This window comes from Monomorium pharaonis, chromosome 10, assembly GCF_013373865.1.
Source record: "Monomorium pharaonis isolate MP-MQ-018 chromosome 10, ASM1337386v2, whole genome shotgun sequence".
In the NCBI taxonomy this organism is placed as follows: Eukaryota; Metazoa; Arthropoda; class Insecta; order Hymenoptera; family Formicidae; genus Monomorium; species Monomorium pharaonis.
In genome coordinates this window covers 15,560,930-15,584,644 of record NC_050476.1, presented here as the reverse complement: position 1 = coordinate 15,584,644, position 23,715 = coordinate 15,560,930, and the positions used below count along the sequence as shown (strand labels likewise).

Below are 23,715 nucleotides of genomic sequence, written 5' to 3'. Positions count from 1 at the left end.
AATTGTAGGCAAGACAAGGGCGGCATTACCTGTGGACCCCTGCTCGAAAAGGGTCTCCGTTATTCCCTCGGTGCCCGCTCACTTGGTGACCTCCGGGAATGTTCTCCATCGAGACAAGACGCCAAAAAATTACAAGATCGATCGCTGCGGTCACCGATTTCCGCCGCACTCGCGATGCAGCGCTCGCAAAAATCTTAACGATCAGTACGCGGACAACACACGGGACGTCACACACACAAAAACACGAGACAACACGCTTTTGCATCCGTTCCCGAGCGGGAGGACGCAGGACTCGCGTGATGCTAATGCGTAAGGGCCAATGAGGCCCTTGTGACGGACAGCAGCTTGCGGCTGTCACGTCACAGTACATTTTAACATTTTTAATTACACATACTTCCGTATTCTTTTTAAACTTAACTGCCCAATTATCACCCAAATGTACATTTGAGTACTTTCTTGTTATTTAACTTTATTCGGCTGTATATATTTCGAGTTATATAAAATTAAATGATGATATAGGATGTTGTCAATATAGCCATCTAAGTGTGCTAGTAATATGGTCACTTTCGACATTTCCATATCGACAAAATTCCTCGATAAATCGATTAAAGGCTTAATTTAAGGCTGTTAATTTTTTTAAAGTCTTTATATGAAAAGGTTCTTCGGATTTAAGGTTATTTTTATTTAACTTCCATTAAATGTGAATAAAAATCACCTGTTTCGATATAACAACTTATTTTATATAAATATATACGTTTCTAATAAAATACTGTGACTTTTTTAAACAAAACCAATTTTTTTACATTTATTTTTGTGGTAGCCATATTACTCTCCCTACTTCTCTTCGGCCCATTATGCAGTATCGTTACATTTTTATAAAAAATGTATAATATATATAATAAATATTTTGTAACTTTGAATTGAAAATTTAATAAGCAACACTTTGATGAACAAAATAGTAAAATTTCAACTTGAAACATTGATTATTAACGAAGTTATTAAATAAAATATAAATGGGTGGCTATATTACCATCACTTCTCCTCTATTGTAATTTTGGAAGGCTGAATTAAATGCGTAGCTCTTATGTTAGCTCTTATGTTAGTACAATCCCAGTATTTCAGTGACAAAAATTTGATTAATTTTAATTTTAATTTCTACAATCACAATTTTTTTTAAGAATTAAAAAGTTGATCTGAAATTTTTTTAACACGTATCTAGGACATTTATAAAATCTATATAAGACATCTTAAAGATGTCTTTTATACGTTTTGAAGACCCTTTCTAGAATTCTTTTTAGACATTTATAAAGGTATATACATACGGAGGTCCAGAGAGCTTTCTTCGAGAAGAGATGCGAAGACCCGTCGAATTCTCTCCATCAGGATGCAAAAAATCTATTACGTAGATCCTAAGAGGGTTTAGAGTTTACTACGATTGCTATCGTAAGTTAATCTGTCACCGTAGGTAATCTTCTTATATAGCTCTCAGAATGTAAATTACATCACAAAAAAGGTAGCATCGCGTTGTCGCCTATAGCGGCAATTCCGCGAATTACATCACGACTGCCGCGACTGCAGATGCTGCACGCGTGTGCACATTGTATTGTGGCGAATATTTAACAGCCACATAAACTACATGAACCGACATCTTAAAAGATGCCTTAAAAATTTTCAAACAGACACGCCAAAGGTATCTAAATGAAAGATCCATACAAGATACCTTAACCTCTCCCTGGCCAGAAGCCTAATATTAGGCGTCTAATTAAATTTACCAAAAACACTATATATTCATTTAGCTGAAACTGCTTTTTTTAACATATGTGCATTTATTTTAAAATAAATTGATATTTTACTTTGTATAATAACATTTTATATCTTGTCTTATACTTCACAAAGTGCGACATAATTATATTTTTATATACATATTTTTCAACACATTTTTATTGCAATTGACGCTAAACAATCATTTTAATAATAAACAATAATATAAAATTGAAATACAGTCAAAAAATTAATCACTCTTTTCTTTTAATTAAAAGCTTAATATTAAGCGTTAAAGTGATGTCATCTTCTTCGTAGTTTATCTCACTGATACGGACAAAAATGGTTTAGCATTAATACTAAAAAAGTCGGTTAAAAAAGAGTTGATCCTCTTTAGAGGTTAAAGATGTCTTTTATACATATATCTGGAAGACCAGTTCTAGAATTGTTTTAAGTTATCTATAAACGTCTTTATATATTTATTACTCAACATTAAAAAAAAGACATTTTAAATCATAACTTAGTAGTTTATGTGGCGGTGAAATATCCGCCACAATACAATGTGCACATGCGTGCAGCATCCGCAGTCGCGCCAGGTGCGATGTAGTTTGCGGAATCGCCGTTATAGGCGACGATGCAATGCTGTCTTTCTCGTGATGTAATTTACATTCTGAGAGCTATATAAGACTACCTACGATGACGGATTAACCTACGATAGCAATCGTAGTAAGCTCTCAACCCTCTTAGGGCCTATTTAATAGATTTTTTGTATCCTGATGGAGAGAATTCCACGAGTCTTCGCACCTCTTCTCATAGAAAGCTCTCTAGGTCTAAAAAGAATTCTAGAAAGGGTCTTCAAGATGTGTAAAAGACATCTTTAAGATGTTTCATACAGATTTTTTGGATTTTTAAGAGAAATATTTTAGATATTTTTATGATTTCTTCAAGATGTCTTTTAGATTTCTTTAAGATGTCTTTTAGACATCGCCAAATATTTAAAAGATATCTCAAACTGTTGCATAAGATCTCTAAAATCGCGAAAAAATATCCCACATAGCACACTTTATCTTGAGGATATCCCCAGGTTATCGAGATATCCAATTGGACGAGTGAGTCCCAGATGCGCACAGTAATAAACGGACACAGCAAGCTGAGTGAAACGGACACAGTAACAAACGGAGACAGTAATAAACGGACACAGTGCGAAACGGACACAGTAACAAACGGACACAGTGCGAAACGGACACAGTAACAAACGGACACAAACCAAATGCGCACAGAGCGAAACGGACACAGTGCAAAACGGACACAAACCAAATGCGCACAGAGCGAAACGGACACAGTGCGAAACGGACACAGACCAAATGCGCACACTGCACATGCGCACAGACCAAATGCATACACGGAAAGTCGCAAACCTATGTGATGCAGTGAATGCTTTGCACGCACACACACACACACACACACACACACACACACACACACACACACACACACACACACACACACACACACACACACGGGGGGGGGTGCAAGGGGGGCCTTCGGCCCCCCTCCCGCACCCATCCCGTCCAAGTCGCTAACCTATGTGGACTTTACTCTGCTTGCAATGTACATGGATTGCATTTGGTCCGTGCGCACGTGCAGTGTGCGCATGTGCAGTGTGCGCATTTGGTCCGTGTGCATTTGATCCGTGCGCATTTGGTCTGTGTCCGTTTCGCACTGTGTCCGTTTCGCTCTGTGCGCATTTGGTCTGTGTCTGTTTGTTACTGTGTCCGTTTGTTACTGTGTCCGTTTATTACTGTGTCCGTTTGGTCTGTGTCCGTTTGTTATTGTGTCCGTTTCACTCAGCCTGCTGTGTCCGTTTATTACTGTGCGCATCTGGGACGCTCCCAATTGGACATATTGCAATCCCATGGATGTCCTACGGTTATTGCGATATCCCTCGGATATCTGGTGGATATTGCGATATCCTGTGCTGTGTGGGATCTTTTCGTAAAAAATGTAAGATATTGCAAGAAATCGCAAGATGTCTTTTAGAAATCTAAAAGACATCTTTTTGTCTATATGGTAAGATAAATGTACAAAAGACATCTTTAACCTCTAGAGGATTAATTCTTTTTTTTGGCCGACTTTTTTAGTTTTAATGCTAAAATATTTTTGTCCTTGTTAGTGAAATGAACTACGAAGAAGATAACATCACTCTAGTGTAATATTATTAGGCTTTCAGTTCGAAAAAAGTGATTTTTTTTGTTGTATTTAAACTTTATATTATTGTTTATTGTTAACGTCATTTGTAATAAAAATGTGAAAAATATGTATATAAAAACATAATTGTGTTGCATTTAAGTATGAGACAGTATATATAAAAGGTCATTAAAGTAACATATCAATTTATTTTGGAATTAATGCATATATATTATGATAAAAGAAGTAATTTTAGCTAAATGAATATATGTTTTTGGTAAATTTAATTATAAGCCTAATATTAGGCTGGCCAGGGAGAGGTTAAGATATCTTGTATAGATCTTTCATTTAGATATCCTTGGCATGTCCAGTTTGAAAATTTTTAAGACAACTTTTAAGATGTCTTTTGATATCTTTTAGAAATTCCATGAAAATATTTTTAACAAAATCTTCTTAGATATCTTTTAGATATCTATTAGAAATGTCTTGAAGACATCTTGAATAAGATGTCTTTTGGATTTCTACAAGAATCGATGTTTACTGGGATGTTAAGGTTAATTATACATTATATAAATATGTTAATGCAACTTCTATCATAGAATAAATAGAATAAATGAAAAAATAAGTCCTTTGTACCTACAAATTGCAGATATTGGGACATCTGATAATCACAGTGTGACCTCTATGCCATTAGAAACGTCGGCAAATAACACAAGCAATGTAGATATCACGTTAATCACGAGCACCATGGTGCCGATGCTTGTAAACGTATCATACACCTTGTGGGTCGGCAGCAATGTAAATGAAACATATAATTTGACAGTGACTGTACCCAAAAACGAAACTTTCTACAGTGTCATGCTGTTGGCGGCAAGCATGTCTTCTCATTTTCAATTTACTGCGTCTGAATGGCCTAACGGTCATTATGTTCATACGTTGGCTGGCTACAAAGAGGAACCGATGTCCTATCATTACTGGTTACTTTACAGATTGCGCTGTCCACCAGAACCATCTTCACCACCTGGAAATCATTTGGTTGCACCAGGAGGTATAGATTTCAATTATTTTCTTACTTGTAATTTCTTACAATTGCAATTTCTAAAGAAATTTATTGCTTCACACACACACACACACACACACACACACACACACACACACACACACACACACACACACACACACACACACACACACACACTTCGAAATAAAAATTGATAAAATAAAATAAACATAAATAAACGGAATAAAATAAAAAGCAGTGACAGAAACAATAACATTTAAATATTAGCCATTAAAAATGCAAACAAAATTACCTTTAAAAAGGATATAAAATGAGGCGCCAAATATTGGCCCCTCTAAGAAAAAATCATATAAAGAAAAGTGTTGAAAAAAACGATTTTTTGCCGACCGAATGAAATCTTGGTATTTAGTTTTTCTTCGCAGTTTTGATAATCTAAACTACTAAAACCTTGAAGAAATACATTGTACTTGAGATAATCGACCATTTGTATAATTTATGATATATCTTAAATCTGTTTTTATAAGATGTTTTTAACTGTGAATATTGGTTGAATGAAGACTGAAAATGTGAAAATTATGATATGTCATAAGTAAAAAATTTAAACTATAAAAAGTAACGGCAAAAATAACTGTTAAATTTCTTACCGTTACTTAAAAAATGTAACTACGTTATCGTTACAGTTACAGAAAAAAAGTAACGCCGTTACCAGTACCAAAAAAAGTAACTGTAACGGTAACGACGTAACACGTTATAAGTAACACGTTACTTCCCAACCTTGAGATTCACTTACAAGGAAACCTCGTGAACCCGAAAATTCTGATTCTTTTACGAAACTTGGCATAAGTGTAGAGAAAGTAAATACATGAATTCAAAAATTTTTAGTTGGTGCTTATAACTGTTTAAAGGGTTAAAACCACCCTTCAAAAGTTGAGTTTTTGCTTTTTCTCAATATATCTTGTAAACTAAACAAGATATTAAAAGATGTTTTATATAAAAGTTTTACAGCATAAATACTTTTATTTAACTATGCTATTTATTAAAAAAAAAAAATTTTTTTTTTTTCAATTCACCCTTTATACCTTTTCTATGTTAAATATTTATTGCATCAAAATTTCAATTTTAGTGAAATTTGGCACAAATGTAGAGGGGGGACAATACATGAATTTAGAAAATTTAGTTGGTGGTCAAAAACGGTTTAAAAGATTAAAACCACCCTTCAAATATTGAGATTTTTTTTCCGATATATCGCGTAAACTTAACGAAACATCCAGAAATGTTTTATACAAAAGTTCTACAGTATGAATATCTTCATTTAATTACGCTGTTTATTAACAAAAATTTTTTCATTAAAGAAAATTTTTAATACAATAAACAGGTCAATATATCGAGCCAAGACAAAATTTCCTTAATACGTTATAATTTATTAAATAAACATTATAATTATAAACGCGACTAATAACACTGTGTTGAAAAATGTTCAATTTTGAAATGTTCAATTTCGTCAAAATTGAACATTTTTCAACATAGTGTTGGTCGCGTTTATAATTATATAATGTTTACTTAATAAATTATAACGTATTAGGGAAATTTTGTCTTGGCTCGATATATTGACCTGTTTATTGTATTATTTTTGCTTAGCACTAACAAGCCCTTTATAATTGTTTGTAAAGAAAATTTTTTATAAAATTGACTTATATGTATCTAGCATTTATAAAGTAACTATACTATCTTATACTACATATCGGCCTTTTTTTCACTTTTCCAATATTCCACGGTTTTTCTTTTATAGTTATTAAATCTTTTATATTTATAGTTATATGTACTATTTGAAATTTCGTTTTTTGGTTCGCACTTATCTTCCTTATCAGGTTTATAATCATCAGTATCATTTTCTACAAATTCTTCTTCTTTATTTGTTACAAATTCTGTCAGTAATATAATTACTTTATAAATAATACATAAGAGTCAATTTTATTGAAAAATGTTTTAATTAAAAAAAAAATTTTTTTTTAATGAACAGCGTATTTAAATAGAAGTATTTATACTGTAAAATTTTTGTATAACACATTTTTTAATGTTTCGTTAAGTTTACAAGATATATCGAAAAAAAGGCAAAAATGTCTCAACCTTTGAAAAGTAGTTTTAACCTTTTAAACCGTTTTTGAGCGCCAATTAAAATTTTTTTAATTCATGTATTATCCTTTTCTACACTGTCGAATTTCACTGAAATTAAAATTTTAATGCAATAAATATTCAACATAGGGATAGTTGAATTAAAAAAAAAATTCTTTTTTAATGAATAGCATAGTTAAATAGAAGTATTTATGCTATAAAACTTTTGTATAAAACATTTTTTGATATTTCATTTAGTTTACGAGATATATCGAAAAAACGTAAAAACTCTCAACTTTTGAAGGGTGTTTTCAAATTTTTAAACCGTTTATAAGCACCAACTAAAAATTTTTTAATTCATGTCCCACATGGAAATAAAACCTCTAATAGACGTCCATTAGACGTCTGCCATGGAAGTTTGAACTTCCAGTGGATGTCCATTAGATGTCCAATATAGAGCCATTAGAAATCCACAGTTCCGCATTGTGTACGTCTATTAGATCTCCATTAGACGTCGTCAAAAAAATATATTAGACGTTGTGTGGATTATTAATAGAGGCATCACGGAACCTCGATGGATGACTGACGGATGTTTTGTGGATCATTAATAGAGGCTTCATGGAGCCTCGATAGATGATTGACGAAATAACAATTTAAAATAAAAATTTCATTTTTTAAAATTATTTTTATTAACAATACATACTAAATTTAAAACAAATTTTTATTAATTAATTAAATTTAAATTATATTATTTTATTTTATTCTTACTTGCCGCTGGTAGGTTTTGAACCTGGGACCTTAAGATTACGAATATTGTACTCTATCTGCTATGCCAATTTGACTCATCGTACTTGTTATTGTCTACATATACCTATATGTTATAAACTGACGCAATTATATTATTTTTAATAAAAGCAATTAAATTTTGCAAAACATATTAAAAATAAATAGCATTAATTTATTTACTTAGTAATTTTATTGTTAAATTTATCTTTTTCCATAACTTTAATAATTTGATGGAAATTGCGATTTATTTAGCATTAATACTTTGAAGCGTTCAAATGGTTAATTAGATGATTAACTATATAGATCATATATTCTAAGAAAAATTGAAGTATAGTAACATTTATTATCTTGTTTTTGTTCAGTACATGATGAATTTAGATTTTGTGCATTTTTTTGTGCGCAGTAATTGTAGACATCAAATCGTTATTTTTGAAAACATTATCTTTATGATAATTTTTTTAAATATTAAATGGATCTCTCATTCAGAATGTTATAGTGTTGTCTGATTTCTGAGTCAACTACGACGCGCATGGACGGCTAAAAAATCAGACCATTGTGATATCTTTTATTCGACATTAAGCTGATATCATTGGAAGCGGTGCACTTGCACACGGTTCAAATGGACACGGTGCATTTGCACACTGTGCATTTGGACACAAAATAAATTTTATTAAAAATGTACACCAGTTATATGCACACGTAAAATTTGACCACTGATATTTGCACACGAAAAAATGCCCACCGTTCACTTGGACACGTAAAAGTTGCACACCATTCATTTGCACACCAATAAATGCGCAACGATCATATGCACACGGAAAGATGCGCACTGATCATTTGCACACGGAAAGATGCGCACCGATCATTTGCACACGGAAAGATGCGCACTGATAATTTGCACACGGAAAAATGCGCACTGATCATTCGCACACGGAAAGATGCGCACTGATCATTTGCATACGAAAAGATGCGCACTAATCATTTGCACACGAAAAGGTGCACACTGATCATTTGCACACGAAAAAATGCGCACTGATCATTTGCACATGGAAAGTTGCACGCCATTTATTTACACACTGTTCAGTTGTACACCGTTCAATTGCACACCGTTCAGTCAAACGCATATTAAATATTCATACATTGTGGCTGCGTTTGCAATGTGTACATGGGTTAGCAACTTGGACGGGGTAGGGGCGGGAGGAGGGCCAAAGGCCCCCCTTGCACCCCCCTCGCGCGCGCGCGCGCGCGCGCGCGCGTGTGTGTGTGTGTGTGTGTGTAAAGCATTTACTGCACCACATGGGTTTGCGACTTAAGTGGTGTGCAATTGAACGGTGTGCAACTGAGCGATGTGCAAATAAACGGTGTCCAAAAGCACCGTGTCCAAATGAACGGTGTGCAAATGATTGGTGTGCATCTTTCCGTGTGCAAATGATCAGTGCGCATTTTTCCGTGTGCAAATGATCAGTGCGCATTTCTTGGTGTGCAAATGAGTGATGGGCAAGTGAACGGTGTGCAAGTGAGCGGTGTGCAACTTTTACGTGTCCAAGTGAACGGTGGGCATTTTTTCGTGTGCAAATATCCGGTGGTCAAATTTTACGTGTGCATATAACTGGTGTACATTTTTAATAAGATTTCTTTTGTGTCCAAATGCACCGTATCCATTTGAACCGTGTCCAAGTAAGTGCCACCCGATATCATTTAGCTGATGTCATAAAGATAACATTTTCAAGAAACTTAAATAAAATTCTTTAATGAGATATCTCAAAAACCTCTCTTAGTAGACGTCTGATAAATGTTACCATTTTGACATCATTTCCAAGATATCTAAATGTTTTCTTAAAAAAGTTCTCTTCAAGTTTTTATTTTGGCAAGCGTGTTGTTTGGGTAACTTCCACCATGGAAGTAAATGTTCCATAGAACTATGGAAGTTTAGTGAATCCCTAATGGATATCTATCTGACTTCCATCATGGAAGTAAATGTTCCTCAGAGCTATGGAAGTTTAACGGATCCATAATAGACGTCCGTCTAACTTCCATCATGAAAATAAATGTTCCATAGAGCTACGGAAGTTTAGTGGATCCCTAATAGACGTCTATCTATTAGGGATATATACTTTCACCATAGAGGTAAACCTCCAATGGAGCCATGGAAGTTTACTGGATCTTTAATGGACGTCTATTTAACTTCCGCCATGGAGGTAAACCTCCAATGGAGCCATGGAAGTTTACTGGATCTTTAATGGACGTTTATGTAACTTCCGCCATGGAGGTAAACCTTCAATGGAGTCATGGAAGTTTACTGGATTCTTAATGGACGTCTATCTAACTTCCTCAATGGAGGTAAACCTTTAATGGAGCTAAGGAAGTTTACTAAACCTCTAATGAACGTCCATTGGACATCCACTGAATGCCAATTTCTATGTGGGGTGTTTCCCCCCTCTACATTTATGCCAAGTTTCACTAAAATCAGAATTTTCGGGTTCGCGAAGTTTCTTTGTTAGTATATTCACTTAATGTATAATATGTATTATTCCTTTAAATGTCACTATAATAGTTAATTATGCACATTGTTGACATTATCTCAAGTACAATGTATTTCTCCAAGGTTTTAATAGTATAGATTATCATATTTGAATTCAGCACTCTCAAAACTGTAAAAAAACGTAAATCCCAAAGTTTCCTCCGGTCGGCAAAAAAATCGCTCTTTTTCGATACCTTCTTCAAGATAATAATATTTAATCGAATTTAATTTAAGCGGTATATATTTTTTTAAAATATGATATTTTTTAACTGCGCCAATTATAAAACGATATTTTTTCTTGAAACATATAACTGTTGTACTCTAAACATTGTTCAGAACATCTGAACTCGGAACATTCAATTCAGGAGCCTTTCTATTCAAACTAAAATATCTTTAATTAATGAAATAACAATTATTTTATATAAAACATTATACTCACACATACAAATTAACCCTCAGTACGCATATATAAAAACTCCCAATTTACGCATACGTAGGTTTTTCTAACCTTGCGATTTTTATTTAAATGCATCAACTTTTAATTAATTTTTTAAAATCGACAGTTTGAAATCTGAAGAAAATTATATATTAACTAAAAATCTTTAAACTTTAATGAAAAGAAAACAAAAAATGCTCCTATTGTAATTCTATAAAAAATATTAATATTAACAATTAACATTAATAATAATAATCTTAAAAATGGCCGATGAAAATGGCTGCTCATACAAAGACATAATATAAGCGGATATAATATTAGTAGGTATTATGAATTTACAGTATCGTTTATAATGTTTACAAAAGAAATGTGTACAAATTTTTCACAAATATGCTCATCAAATTAATTTTCTTTGTATGTGGCCAAGCGACGTCGGTTTTGTTTTTCTATAAACAAAAATAATAAGATAAGCAGGTCAATATATCGAGCCAATACTAATTTTCTTAATACAATATAATTTATTAAATCAAAAATTTATAATTATAAACGCTATTAAAAACAACTGTGTTAAAAAATGTTGAACAAATTTTGAAACGTTTCGTCTATAAAAATGTCAACGCATATCGTCTATAAAAATGTGTCATAATTTCATGAAAAATAAGATCCAATGGATAACCATTGTCTAGTAATATATTGATGTATATTTTGAGGTTTCATTGGATCTTATTTTTCATAAAATTAATAACAGACATAAGAAACATTTCAATAATTAATTAAAACTTACAAACTCTCAAATTAAACAGGGTACAACTAAAAGTCAACACATAAAGAAAAAATATTTTGTACTGCCTTATATTAGGCATATATCTGAAACCGCCTCCTCCTTTGTTAATAAAGATTTGTTTATGGTTGGTTTCGTTGTCTTAACAAGTTAAGCTAGTTTGTTAGGGTGCAGAAGGATATAACCGACATAATTCTAAGGAATAATATTGCTTACAAAATATGCTGTAAAAATTGCAACGCGTCATATGTAAGACGAAAAGGCATTTAATTACCAGAATTAAGGAACACGTGGCAATTATTTACATTAGCGATTCCTCACCGATTTTGATGACCTTCAAATATGTTGTCAAGGTCATCATTCTGAACTACTTTTCCCTATACATGTTACCGCCGCTAGGCCTTAGTTTTTGTGTTATATACAAAAAATTATTAACAAAATGTTGCGCCTTGCGGTGTGACAAAGATCTTTACAGGTTCGTTGCTGCCCAAGGAGTAGGAACTCGCGGAAAAAGCGGTTTTTGTTGGCAGGGTCCTCAAATCACTCACTCACTGATTTTAAGGGGGGCAAGTCATGTAAATCGAAATTTTTTAGCAATTTTTATTTCTTGCTTATAGGAAATTTTCCGTAGAATATGAAAAAAAATAGTAGAAACCGATTTGAGATTTCCTTTTATGTTACTTTCGTCGAAAAGTTAACTGTCGAATTGGACGGAGCACTCATGTAGACGAGTCGGAAACTCAGTCTTTCGATCCCTCTGTAATAAATGTTAACTTGGCTGTGTTAGAATAATGTTCGAAAAACAGGAAGATCTGCTCTATGGCCCTGGAATCGCAGATTAGCAAAAAACTGCGGTAAGTTAAAATAAATTACGATTTTTTCACGATTTTGTTACTCGAACTTTAAACGCGTTTTTCTCCAAACTACTTTTTTAAAATTGGCGTGCAAGATAACTCAAAAACTATTCATCCGATTGAGTTCTCCTTGTGCACACATTTAGATAAATACTTTCCTCATAAATTGAACCTTTATTTGTAATTGTATTGTTTAAATAAATTATTTTTATTGCATAATTAACACAAAAATTTTTTGTAAAAATTAATACTTTTTTTTCTACGTGTCGCCATTTTTACAATTTTGCATTATTTTCTTTAACAATAGGTTCAATTGATAACGCAAACCGTACAAAAAAGAAATCTATTTGGTTTTTTTGTGATGAATACAAGCAGCGCTACATTGCACGCCGACAAGTGACTTCAACGTCGACGCATTAGATTTACATTATTATTATTTATAAAATACATATTATTTTTCTGTCAAAAAATATTTTTTTAGTAGTTCAATATTACAATAACATACCCTGAAAATTTCAAAAGAATTGGTTGTATAATTTCCTCAAATAAAATTCCAAAAAATCACTCAATTTTCAGCGCGTTACATGACTTGCCCCTCTTAAGTTAACTTAATGAAAAAGTTTTATTTTTCTTCTGTTGTACAATAGTTGCGGTCGGCAAAGGAAGAGTTCGGGACTTAGCCGCGTCGTGTTACACTGGGTAGATTAGATACGGCGCGTGACTCGAAGATAGCGCGTCGTGTCTTTGCTCGCTTGAGGTTTTGCCGCGGCTAAGTCCCGAACTCTTTTGTTTTACACTCGTACGGGCCGTACGTATCGGCTTGATTATCTGTCACTGATCCCGCGGGCTGCTGTTCGGCAGCAGCTTAAATAGTGTCGCGGATTTGATATAATAGTGGGGGCAACGGGCCCTCCGCATGATTATATATGGTCATTCCTGCGCGCGTCTAGCGCGCGGGAAATATTCGCGAGCTTAGCAACAATTGTCAAAACGCAAGTATGCATTTCCGGTGGCATGATTGTTGCTAAGCTGGCTTCGCTAAATTCCTTAAGGCGGCTGGTGCGTTGACCAGTGCGATGACCAGCCGGCAGCGCACGAGGCATATGTCACCTGACACCTTGTGATAGCGAGCCTTCCTCGGCGAGCTATATGATATCTTTTCTTACTTTAATTTTAATATTCTATATTCTTTATTTTATAATATTCTATTGGTTGCGAGTTTCATAAATACGATACATGATATCAGTGCCTTACGTAAAGTAAACAACGTCCACACTTGTACAGTACCACATAGGTTTACGACTTTCCACGCTATTAGTTTCCAATGTTTTTGCATTAACCAAATAGCGACTTTAAAATGTTTAGGTTAGGTTAGGAAAAATTACGTGGAGGGGTGCAGGGGAGAGGGCCCCGCCCCTCCCCGCCCACGCGTTCTCTACATAATCTTTTGCGAATTTCCATGCTTTAAATTTTATTAAACTTTTTCATCAACTTTAATTGTTAATATCTTCTTTTGCGGGGCAGAGCGATGCTTTTTTCTATCAGATTTATTCGTTTTGTGCGGTGAGGAATGACCCAGATAGCCACAAATGTATGTATGAACACAAATTGTTCTCATGTTGCTAATAAGGATATTAATATCTTGCTACGCATTTACGTCGTCTCTTGTGCTGTTATTTGCTAGCATTCAACTTTGATCTTAAGTAATGCTAGCATAATGTTTGAAACTTGCAAAGAATTTTATTTCCGACGTCGAATGCTAGCAAACAACAGCACGAGGGACGACATAAATGCGTAGCAAGATGCTAATATCTTTATTATATCAACTGGCTATCTGGAGAGCTCTCCTTAAGTATTACTAAAACATTTTAGTGCAAATTAAAAAAGTATGGTATTTATTAAACTTTTGTGTTAATAATTTTTTGTGTATAAGTACCGCCGCTCGACTCGAAAACTAAAGTCGAGTAACATGTATAGGGAAGTCGTTTAGAATGATGACCTTAATAATATATTTGAAGGTCATCAAAATCGATGAGAAATCGCTAATGTAAATAATTACCGAACACGCAAATAATTTTAAATTAGAATCGTCGAGATACTCTGTGGTAACAGAACACATTCTAAAAAATAACCACTTGTTTGATTGGAATAATATTAAGATATTAGATTCTGAATCAAGGTACTAAAAAAGGTTAATTTCAGAAATGACCCATATTAAAGAACAAGTTAATGGCATCAATCTACAGAAGGACACGGAGTGTCTTGACTATTTATATTATTATTTGTTTGATATTTTATCGAAAATGACTAACGGACAATAGGTTCGCTTATTCTGCCTCTAACTACCGAATGTTACAGTCGTTTTAACGCTTTGTCGAAACTGTTGGCTTTCTTTGTTTGTGTTAATATTGTCTGGAATCAACACATGTAAGTTTATAGTTTTTTTACAATACGCATATTGTTCATAAATTACACGTTTTCCGTCGGTTTTGATTTTTTAGATTTCTCGACAAGATTTTTGACCATATTTTCTGACCGTTAATTTCTAAAAAAAATTTTTTTTATTGCATTATTTATTTGTTCATGTTTTAATTATTATGACATATTTTTATAGACGATGTGCGTTGTTCAATCGTCATTATTTTTTTAATTGGTTAATTATATTTTCGTTTGCGTTATTTTATTCATGTTTAAGTAAGTCCCCAAGTAGCATTTTTCGGTTAACTTTCCGACTATGGACTACTTTTCTACTAATCACAACGTTGTAAGCGGTCCAAGAAAGTTATAAAATGTAACTTATAATTAAAAAATAATACTAACATTCTTTGGACGTTGTCTTAACGTTAAAATTACGACGTGCTTTTTTTATCACTTTTCCAACGTCAAATATGAAACGGTTTAAGTTCTATTATCTGACGTTGAGGTATTTAATGTTCGCCTGACGTTATACACTGCACTACACTTTTAATAGGCGACTTTAATACGTAATTCCCAACGTAAACCGTTTTGTTATCAAATGTTGTAAAACGCTAACATTGTGAAACGTCGCCTGTGGTCATTTCTGACTGACGTTAAGAAATTGCGAGAAATGGTAACAAATTCTGCCTAAAAGAGAGTAGAGATATGAGTGTAAATAAAACATTTGGTTTGATGTGACGTTTGACTTGTTTGCAGAAATTAAATATTTGTAAATATAGAAAAACTAAAAAAAAAGTGCATAAGAAATTCAACCAATCAAATTTCTTATGCATTTATGTTATGAGTTATACAAAAGTCTGTGCGGGGGCCTTTACATTATACCATAACCACAACCTAAGAGATTACCATAGATGCGTATGCATAGGTCGAATTTAGTTAAGATATACGACTCATTCGCAAATCTAGTACAAAATTTTCAACTAATCGATACTTTATCGACATGTTAAGTTAGTTTAGCGACCCTGTTAAGATTTTTAGTCAATATAGGTACAATTTTGCCTACAGTGGTATACTACTTAGTTTGCAAAAGTCTGAAAAAGTTCATTATTTTATACGAGAAAACAAATTTTAGTAAAATATATAATATAAACACTTTTTACTACGTATAGTTTGATATAGTGTGGAACGCCGACTTCGCCATTTTCATTCCTCAAAGAGGAAGACAAATAATCTGCCATTTTCTAGTATATTTAGATTAATATTTTTTAACGCATTTTATTAACAATTTATATATAAAGTATTTAAATAATATCTGTTAAAGTTAATTTTCACAACATGTCTATTTTAAAAGTAATTTTGATAAAAAAAATTAAAATCTACATGTTGAAAATTTCAGTTATTTAATAAAATATTTAGTAAATTGGAATATTTTAGAAGAAATTTGTCTAATTTCGACCTATCATTTCCACATTTATCAATAAAGTGGGTTTCGCTATAAATTTTCAGTGCTGAGTTTGTGTATTTATGTCAAAATTACAATAGTATCAAAGACTACGCAAGCTATATTTTTCCTTTAAAGCCATTTTATTTGTGCCAAATTGATAAGTACGTATTATGAGACATTTATTACACCAATGCCGTCATATGGTTTGAATAGAAGCACGAAAACTACACTTAAAATATTACGTGTTGTAAAAAAATAACCTCAGGTCTAGCAGAGTGTATGAAATCAAAGTTTACAAAAATTACTTACACCAACGTTAAAACTAGTGGAAAAAATGTAACCTCAATTTAACTTATATAAGTCGGCTCCCAACGTATAACTTAAATTTGATTCCTCAAATTAGTGCAAAAGAGGGTCTAAACGACGTAGCGAAAACGTTGGATACCAAGTGTGTTTATCTTAACATCGGGCGGACGTCAAAATGCTGCTTGGATCGTAAATTGGTCATTTGGCACGACTGAAGAAAACTATTTAGACAAATAATCTAAAAATCGGCTATCATAATTACGGAATGATAATTTCAAAGATCGGCTAACAAATAATAATTTAGATAGTGAGTAATATTCCGATACATAAGTATATCTTTGAAATAACAACTAACAATTTCGGATAAAAGCTAATACCTATTATATAATTATTATTTTCTTTTACTAAATCGGGAAATGTGAGTTTTAGGATAATTCTTCTGTGGTGGCGTATGAAGGGGGGAAGAAGTTGTAAAAGAAATCAGCGGGGATAGCGGAAGGATCGCAATAATAGGGGGTAAATACAAGGATTGGGTTCTTAGGAGCGAGTGCGGGTAAAATATTTAAAAGCACTTCCGGATCAATCGCTTCCGGAATAATTGTAAGATCGCGGAAATGGTGGAGAAGGGGATCAATTTTGAAGGGGAATTGTTCTATTATTTCGAGTAATGAAATTTGGGTGCCATCGTAGTAGTAGTATCGTGGATGGGGAGGTAGAAGGGGGAATTCGGCTAAGAATTCGAGGGATGATGCGGGTGAAGGTGGCGGTGGAACCTCTTCTTTTGGGCGAACTGATGGGAGAATAGTGAGGTGAGGGAGGAGGACGTGAAGAAAGTACAGATTTGTTTAATGTTAAAGTCCGAGATACCGTAAATAGTCCGAAATCTTGAACGCTAGAGGCGAAATTTTGAATGTTATGAGGGCTATCTTCGGAAGCTTGAACGTTATTTTCGGAATCCGCGCACCGGAACGGCCGGTTGGACTCTCGAGCGACAGCCTCGGAATCCGCGCACTGGGATGGCCGGTCAGACACTCGAGCGACAGCCTCGGAATCCGCGCACCGGAACGGCCGGTCAGACTCTCGAGCGACAGGGTTGAAATCCGCGATTTCCACTAAAGATGAAGAGGCCTTTGGACGCGAGGTATGTTTGGTAGGGTCAGGATAAGCGCGAGCCCGCCTGATAGCCCGTCTCCGTGATCGTTTCAAATTTGATCGATTACGGTGGAAGAATGTATCGTCCACTATAATTTTTAAGTTTTATATTACGCAAAAATTAAAACAGAACTCGATGAGAATTTATTTAGGGACTTACTACTTGTCGAGTCGGCTAAGTCTGGTGAAAGCAAGGCTTTGGAGTTGCTCAGGGTCGGATCGTCAGATTCGGAGTTCCAGGTGGGTCATTCAAAGCCGGTCCAAGGTTGAGTCGAGGTGGATGGAAGTTGACTCGTTAGCCCTCCGGTCGCAGAAGTATTGAAGTTTTTCTCATTTCACTTGAGTTCACTTAGTCTTGTCTGTGCATTAACACCTGGACTCGACGAGATGCGGACTTACGCGAACTCGGTATAAAGCAAAAGAAGAAAAAAGGCTGCTCGCGGTTTTTAGAATCGCGATTTTATACTAAATTTCTCGAGGGGAAGGGTTGAGGTGTAGGCGGTGTCATTTTTGGATTGGTAGGCCCTTCTAAAACCACCAAATTTGGAGCTTGTCTATTGGAAACTCACGAAATTATTATTTTGTAGAGATGATCAACTATTGATTCATCTCTTCTCGTCTCTGCCCAATTTATTTTGGGTTTGGGGTATAGGGGTAGGAGATTTACAATTTTCGTTTTCTTATCTAAGGGACAGCTGACAAAAAAAAGGAAATTTACGTTCGTTGATAAATTATTTGTAGAGAGTTGTACCTTCGGTTGTTAGAAAAACGCGAACCGTGTTTTTGTTTGAGTAGTAAGTTTTATAGTTCCGAAGATCTCTTGTCCGATAAGTCTTACTATTTTCTTTTTCGAGTTTCAATATTTTCCCTTTTTTTGTCTCTACGTTAGGTACCGATCTAAGGCATTGTTTGAGTGTGGTCCGGTAATAAAGATAGCTGTTACAATTCTTCTTATTCTAAATTCAACATTGCCTTAGATTTAAAAGGAATTGAATCATATCTAACGGTCGTTTTTAGAAATTGTTTACGGAAAACTGGAGCCTTCGTTTGATGGCTGTATTTTTGATTTATGTATTTGTCGTTCTCTGGAAATGAAATTTAAAATTGTCGCTATATCTCACGAACTTTCGCGTGACAATAGAGCGATCCTATGCAAACATTTTTGTTATTGTCAACCGTTAGAATATGATTTCTCTTATTTAACTATTTTTCTTAGAAGGGTCAGCGATAGGAAAAAACGTTAAGTCCTCCGGACGTAACAATATTACTATATTTATTATTTTATTTTAATATTTTGTTTGATATTCTTTTTTTATGTTTTATATGTTTTATATTTAATTATCTTATTTGTGTGTGTGTGGGTGTGTGTAATAATTTTTTTTATTTGATATTTTTTACTGATAAACATATATTAATTTGAACACTTAACCCGTCTTCGTCTGTAAACGGGGGTCATTTTTGTATAACCAAAAATTTCTCTTTTAATAGCTTAAAAATGGGAGAGGGGAACGGATCTGAACTATGCTCCAAACAATTGTACTAACAAGGGAACGGACAGAACTGTCCCTCATCAATTTTGATGATGTAAAATTTCCCCTTTTTATTTTAATCGAATTTTCACATTATAAAGAAAAGATGTATTAGATGTTGTAAAAAAATGTTTATACTTATATTTTAAATTTATATTACTATTGATATTATCAGAAAAATAGTATTAAAATTAGACATTTATTTTAATATTTTTGCGTATCATTTTCCTTTTAATTTGTATAGTAACTTTAGAAAAATGTTTTATGAAAATGTAAAAATATTTACTAAAAATAAAAATTTGTAGGAGTTTTTAATGTTTAATAAAAATATCAAATTTTTGTAGAAATTAAAAAAACAGCTACAAATTATAATCTCTCAAATAAAAGATTTGTTGCAAATATAATTTTTCTAAAAATATACAATTTTGCAAAAAAATGGTACAAAAAATTAAAAAATTTTTAATTTTTTAAAACATTTAAAATTTTATTAGTTAAAATATTTACTTATTTATACACTCACTTGAAAAAAAAAGCGGTACACCTAAAATTTGTCAAAAAATCACTAAACTTCCAATGACGATAACTACACGAGTAATAAAGATAGAAAGGTTTCTAAAAAAAGAAATTAAAGCTTCAAATGTCTACTTTAAGAATTGATTTAGTAAAATTTTGCGTAATAATTTTTTTTAAATGGCGTATGACAAAGCGAGAGCATGCGAAATTGAAAAATATTGGTTCGAGTTTGCGACGATCCATGGCGTGAGGCAAGTATCGCAACTCAATGGGATAAAAAGCATGCGATAGTACAGAGTTTTTCCTTCAAAATGCTTTTTTATTCATCTCGATACGATGATTTTTCGCTGAGATATGCGCATTTAAAGTAAAAAACTGCCTTTTTATTCAAATGGGCATATCTCAGCGAAAAATCATCGTATCGTACCGTGACCTTTTTTCTGATCGCTAAATGAGACTATGATTTGGGTGACCGTGATTCTGCCATTGTATTGTAACGGCAAGCCATGCAGGAATTCTGCTGCATTTTTGCTGTCAATAACTCATGGTAAGTCATGCCTTTATTCTTACGATGTTTCTGCCATCATATTATAAAGGCAGGTCGTGCATAGTTTCTGCTGGGTTTCTGCTGTTGCATTATGACGGTAAATTGTGCTGTCAGAAAATAAGCTTAATGAGGACGCAGTAGACAGGAATTTGTTCGATATTCATGTTTTAATCTGCTGACATATTGCCAGCATACTGCTAACATTTGGCTATTAGGGATATATGTGTAAAAACACACATATCAAAAATATAATTTCATATAAATTTTTATTTGTGTGAGTAATACAAACAAACAAAAAAAGAAAAATAGTTGGTTCGAATCAAACTAATCAATCCTAACATGGGGTTTCCACAACTACAATAAATACCTAGTATTGCGTTAGATTTTGTATATGATGTTGTTAGATGTGAGATTTAAAAGCCGCGCGCTATTTGTAAATAGAGAATTTCGGAGCATTGCACATTGCTTAGGCAATAAAGGTACCATAGGAAGCACGTGATACGTGTATGCTTCTGATCTTCGCACTCGCGCCGGGCACGCTCGCTCTCTGTTCGCGACCGGTAAGCTGTAACATGGTGTATGTCTGGTAAAATAAGAGTATAAGTATTCGATACTTCAGTTATAACGTGGAATATATTTTCTTGGCCTACCTCTCCTTCGACGGCTTCAAAACTCAACAGTGTTATGAGGTTCAACAAAATATTTATTGTAAATGCTAAATTCATTTGATTTATTTACGTTCTCCGACGTTTTGGGATTAAAATACTGTTTTTTTTTCGGCCTGGATTTTTGATACTTTTGAGACTATCTCACATTTCATGTAACTTTTGTAAACACATGAATCCATGTATCGAAAATTGGCAAAATAATATAAAAATACATATAAACAAATGACAGCACTGTCCGATGCTGACTGTTACACTGATATAGTGGTTTGAAAAATCCTTCAATTTGCTAACAGTAATTTCTTACATATACATTAAAACAAGCATTTTTCCCCATTATATTCAATATTCGACCTCCGAAAAAAGGAACATGCCTGCCAAAGAGCAGCTACGTGCTACTTGCATTAATTGTAAGTGCTACCGTGTAATGTACCTTTTCAAAACAACTCCCTCAATTTTAAACTGATTTATTTAAAACTTTCAGGAAATGTTTTTTACACTTAAAAAAATAAAAAATAAAAAAAATTTTTTTAAATAAAAAAAAATGATTTGCTTGCCAAGTATAATTAAACAAAGTGCAGCAATAATGCTGTCAATTTATCAGTAATTTTAATTATTTTTTTTTGTTTTCAGGTGTTGATAACTTGCGGATTAGCGAAGGAGAACATTATCTCTTTTGGTATAAGAAGCTATGAAATGTGTAACGAGAAAAACATGGACAACATGATATTAAAATGTAATAAAGGAGGATAATATAAAAGAAAGAATAAATATTTCAAAGAATAATGTAAAGCTGAGTATACATGTAGCGAACGAACATTGAACGAACAGCAAATGTGAAATTAAATAATGTAATAAAGATGGATACATTATTTGAATTCACGTAATTTATGTGTGTGTGTGTGTGTGTGTGTGTGTGTGTGTGTGTGTGTATGAATGACGTGAATTCATACATATACTGACAAGAGAACCTCGCGAACCCATAAATTCTGATTTTAATGAAACTTGGCATAAATGTAGGGGGGTGAATACATAAATTCAGAAATTTTTAGTTGGTGCTCAAAAACGGTTTGAAGGGGTAAAACCACCCTTCAAAGTTGAGACATTTTTGCGGTTTTTTGATATATCTCGTAAACTAAACAAAATAAAATGTTTCATACAAAAGTTTTACAGCATAAATACCTCCATTTAACTACGCTATTTATTTTTCAAAAAAAAATTTTTTTTATAAAAAAATTTTTTTTTAATAAATAGCATAGTTAAATAAAGGTATTTATACTGTAAAACTTTCGTATAAAACATTTCTTTATATTTTGTTTAATTTACGAGATATATCGAAAAACCGCAAAAATCGTCTCAACTTTGAAGGGTGGTTTCACCCCTTCAAACCGTTTTTGGGCACCAACTAAAAATTTCTAAATTCATGTATTCACCCCCTCTACATTTATGCTAAGTTTCATTAAAATCTGAATTTTTGAGTTTGCGAGGTTTCCTTGTGAGTAACAAAATCAACGCAACAAAATTTATATCAAAATTTCACTCAACTTTAAATAATCAAGTAATTTCACGAAAACTTATGATATTAAATTTTTTTTTCCATTTTAAAGCTTAAAGTTTCTACTTCAAAGAACATTTGTCAGATTTTAATCTTCTCCTTTTCCTTTTTTTGCATTTCTTCAAAAATAAGAATGTGTTTTGTCTTCAAAAATTTTCATACTTTGACACGCTTCACGGGGTGCAATTAATTTTTCTCGAAAATTTTATAAAAATTATTACGAAGTATGAACTTTTCCCTACAAATTGGAAAAAAATTGAAGTCTGTACGATTTTTTTGGGCGGAGTTATAATATATCAAAGTTACCTCCACAATTTAATCTGTTTATAGCTATCGCCAGCATTAGCATTTCTCGATGTGCTACGAAGAAGTTGTAGATTTTGTTCATCGCGCGCGCGCGCGCGCGTGTGTGTGTGTGGCGTATTGGACGAACAAAATAAGAAAATATTACCTGTAAGAAATACATGTGTTTTACCTCTTCATCTTTGAATGATTTTTTGAAGATGCAGAATGCAGAATCTATAATTGCATCCTGAGGAATTTCGTGCTATATGCGCTGTAATGCCATCTCCAATTGCTATCTTCGTGCAATATTTTCTTCCGTCCACGTACAAGCACGCACACACACACACACACATACACACACACACACACACACACACAATGCGCAAAATCTGGCCAGTAACTTTCTCATGGGGTAATGCTAAGGGTGACATTCACTTGGACACAGTACAAATGGACACAGTGCATTTGCACACGGTATTTTTGGACATGATATCTTGCGCATCGTTTATTTGTACACCGTTTAATTGGACACAGTGCTTTTGGACACCGTTCATTTGCATACCGCTCAGTTGCATACCGCTTACTTGCACATTGTTTAGTTGGGCACAAAAAGAATCAGACACACACACACACACACACACACACACACACACACACACACACACACACACACACACACACACACACACACAGACACAAGGGCGATGCAAGGGGGACCTTCAGCCCCTCTCCCGCACCCGCACTCACCCTATCGGTAAAGTGCCCTCGGCATAGTTATTTCTCACTGTCTCCAAGTGAACGGTGTGCAAATGAACGGTGCGCAAAATATCGTGTCCGAAAGC

At 33.6% G+C, this 23,715-nt stretch overlaps 1 protein-coding gene across 1 annotated transcript in view; it reads left to right on the top strand.

The window, feature by feature from the left end:
• LOC105834094 (uncharacterized protein CG3556-like) overlaps positions 1 to 21,825 on the top strand; it is a 106,976-nt gene extending 85,151 nt beyond the window's left edge. The window contains exons 6-7 of the mRNA XM_036292674.1: positions 4,598 to 4,996; positions 21,667 to 21,825. Of these exons, the coding sequence (XP_036148567.1) occupies positions 4,598 to 4,996; positions 21,667 to 21,728 (461 nt within the window). The 3' untranslated portion in view covers positions 21,729 to 21,825. The remainder of the gene's footprint in view (positions 1 to 4,597; positions 4,997 to 21,666) is intronic.
• The last annotated feature ends 1,890 nt before the right edge of the window (positions 21,826 to 23,715 follow it).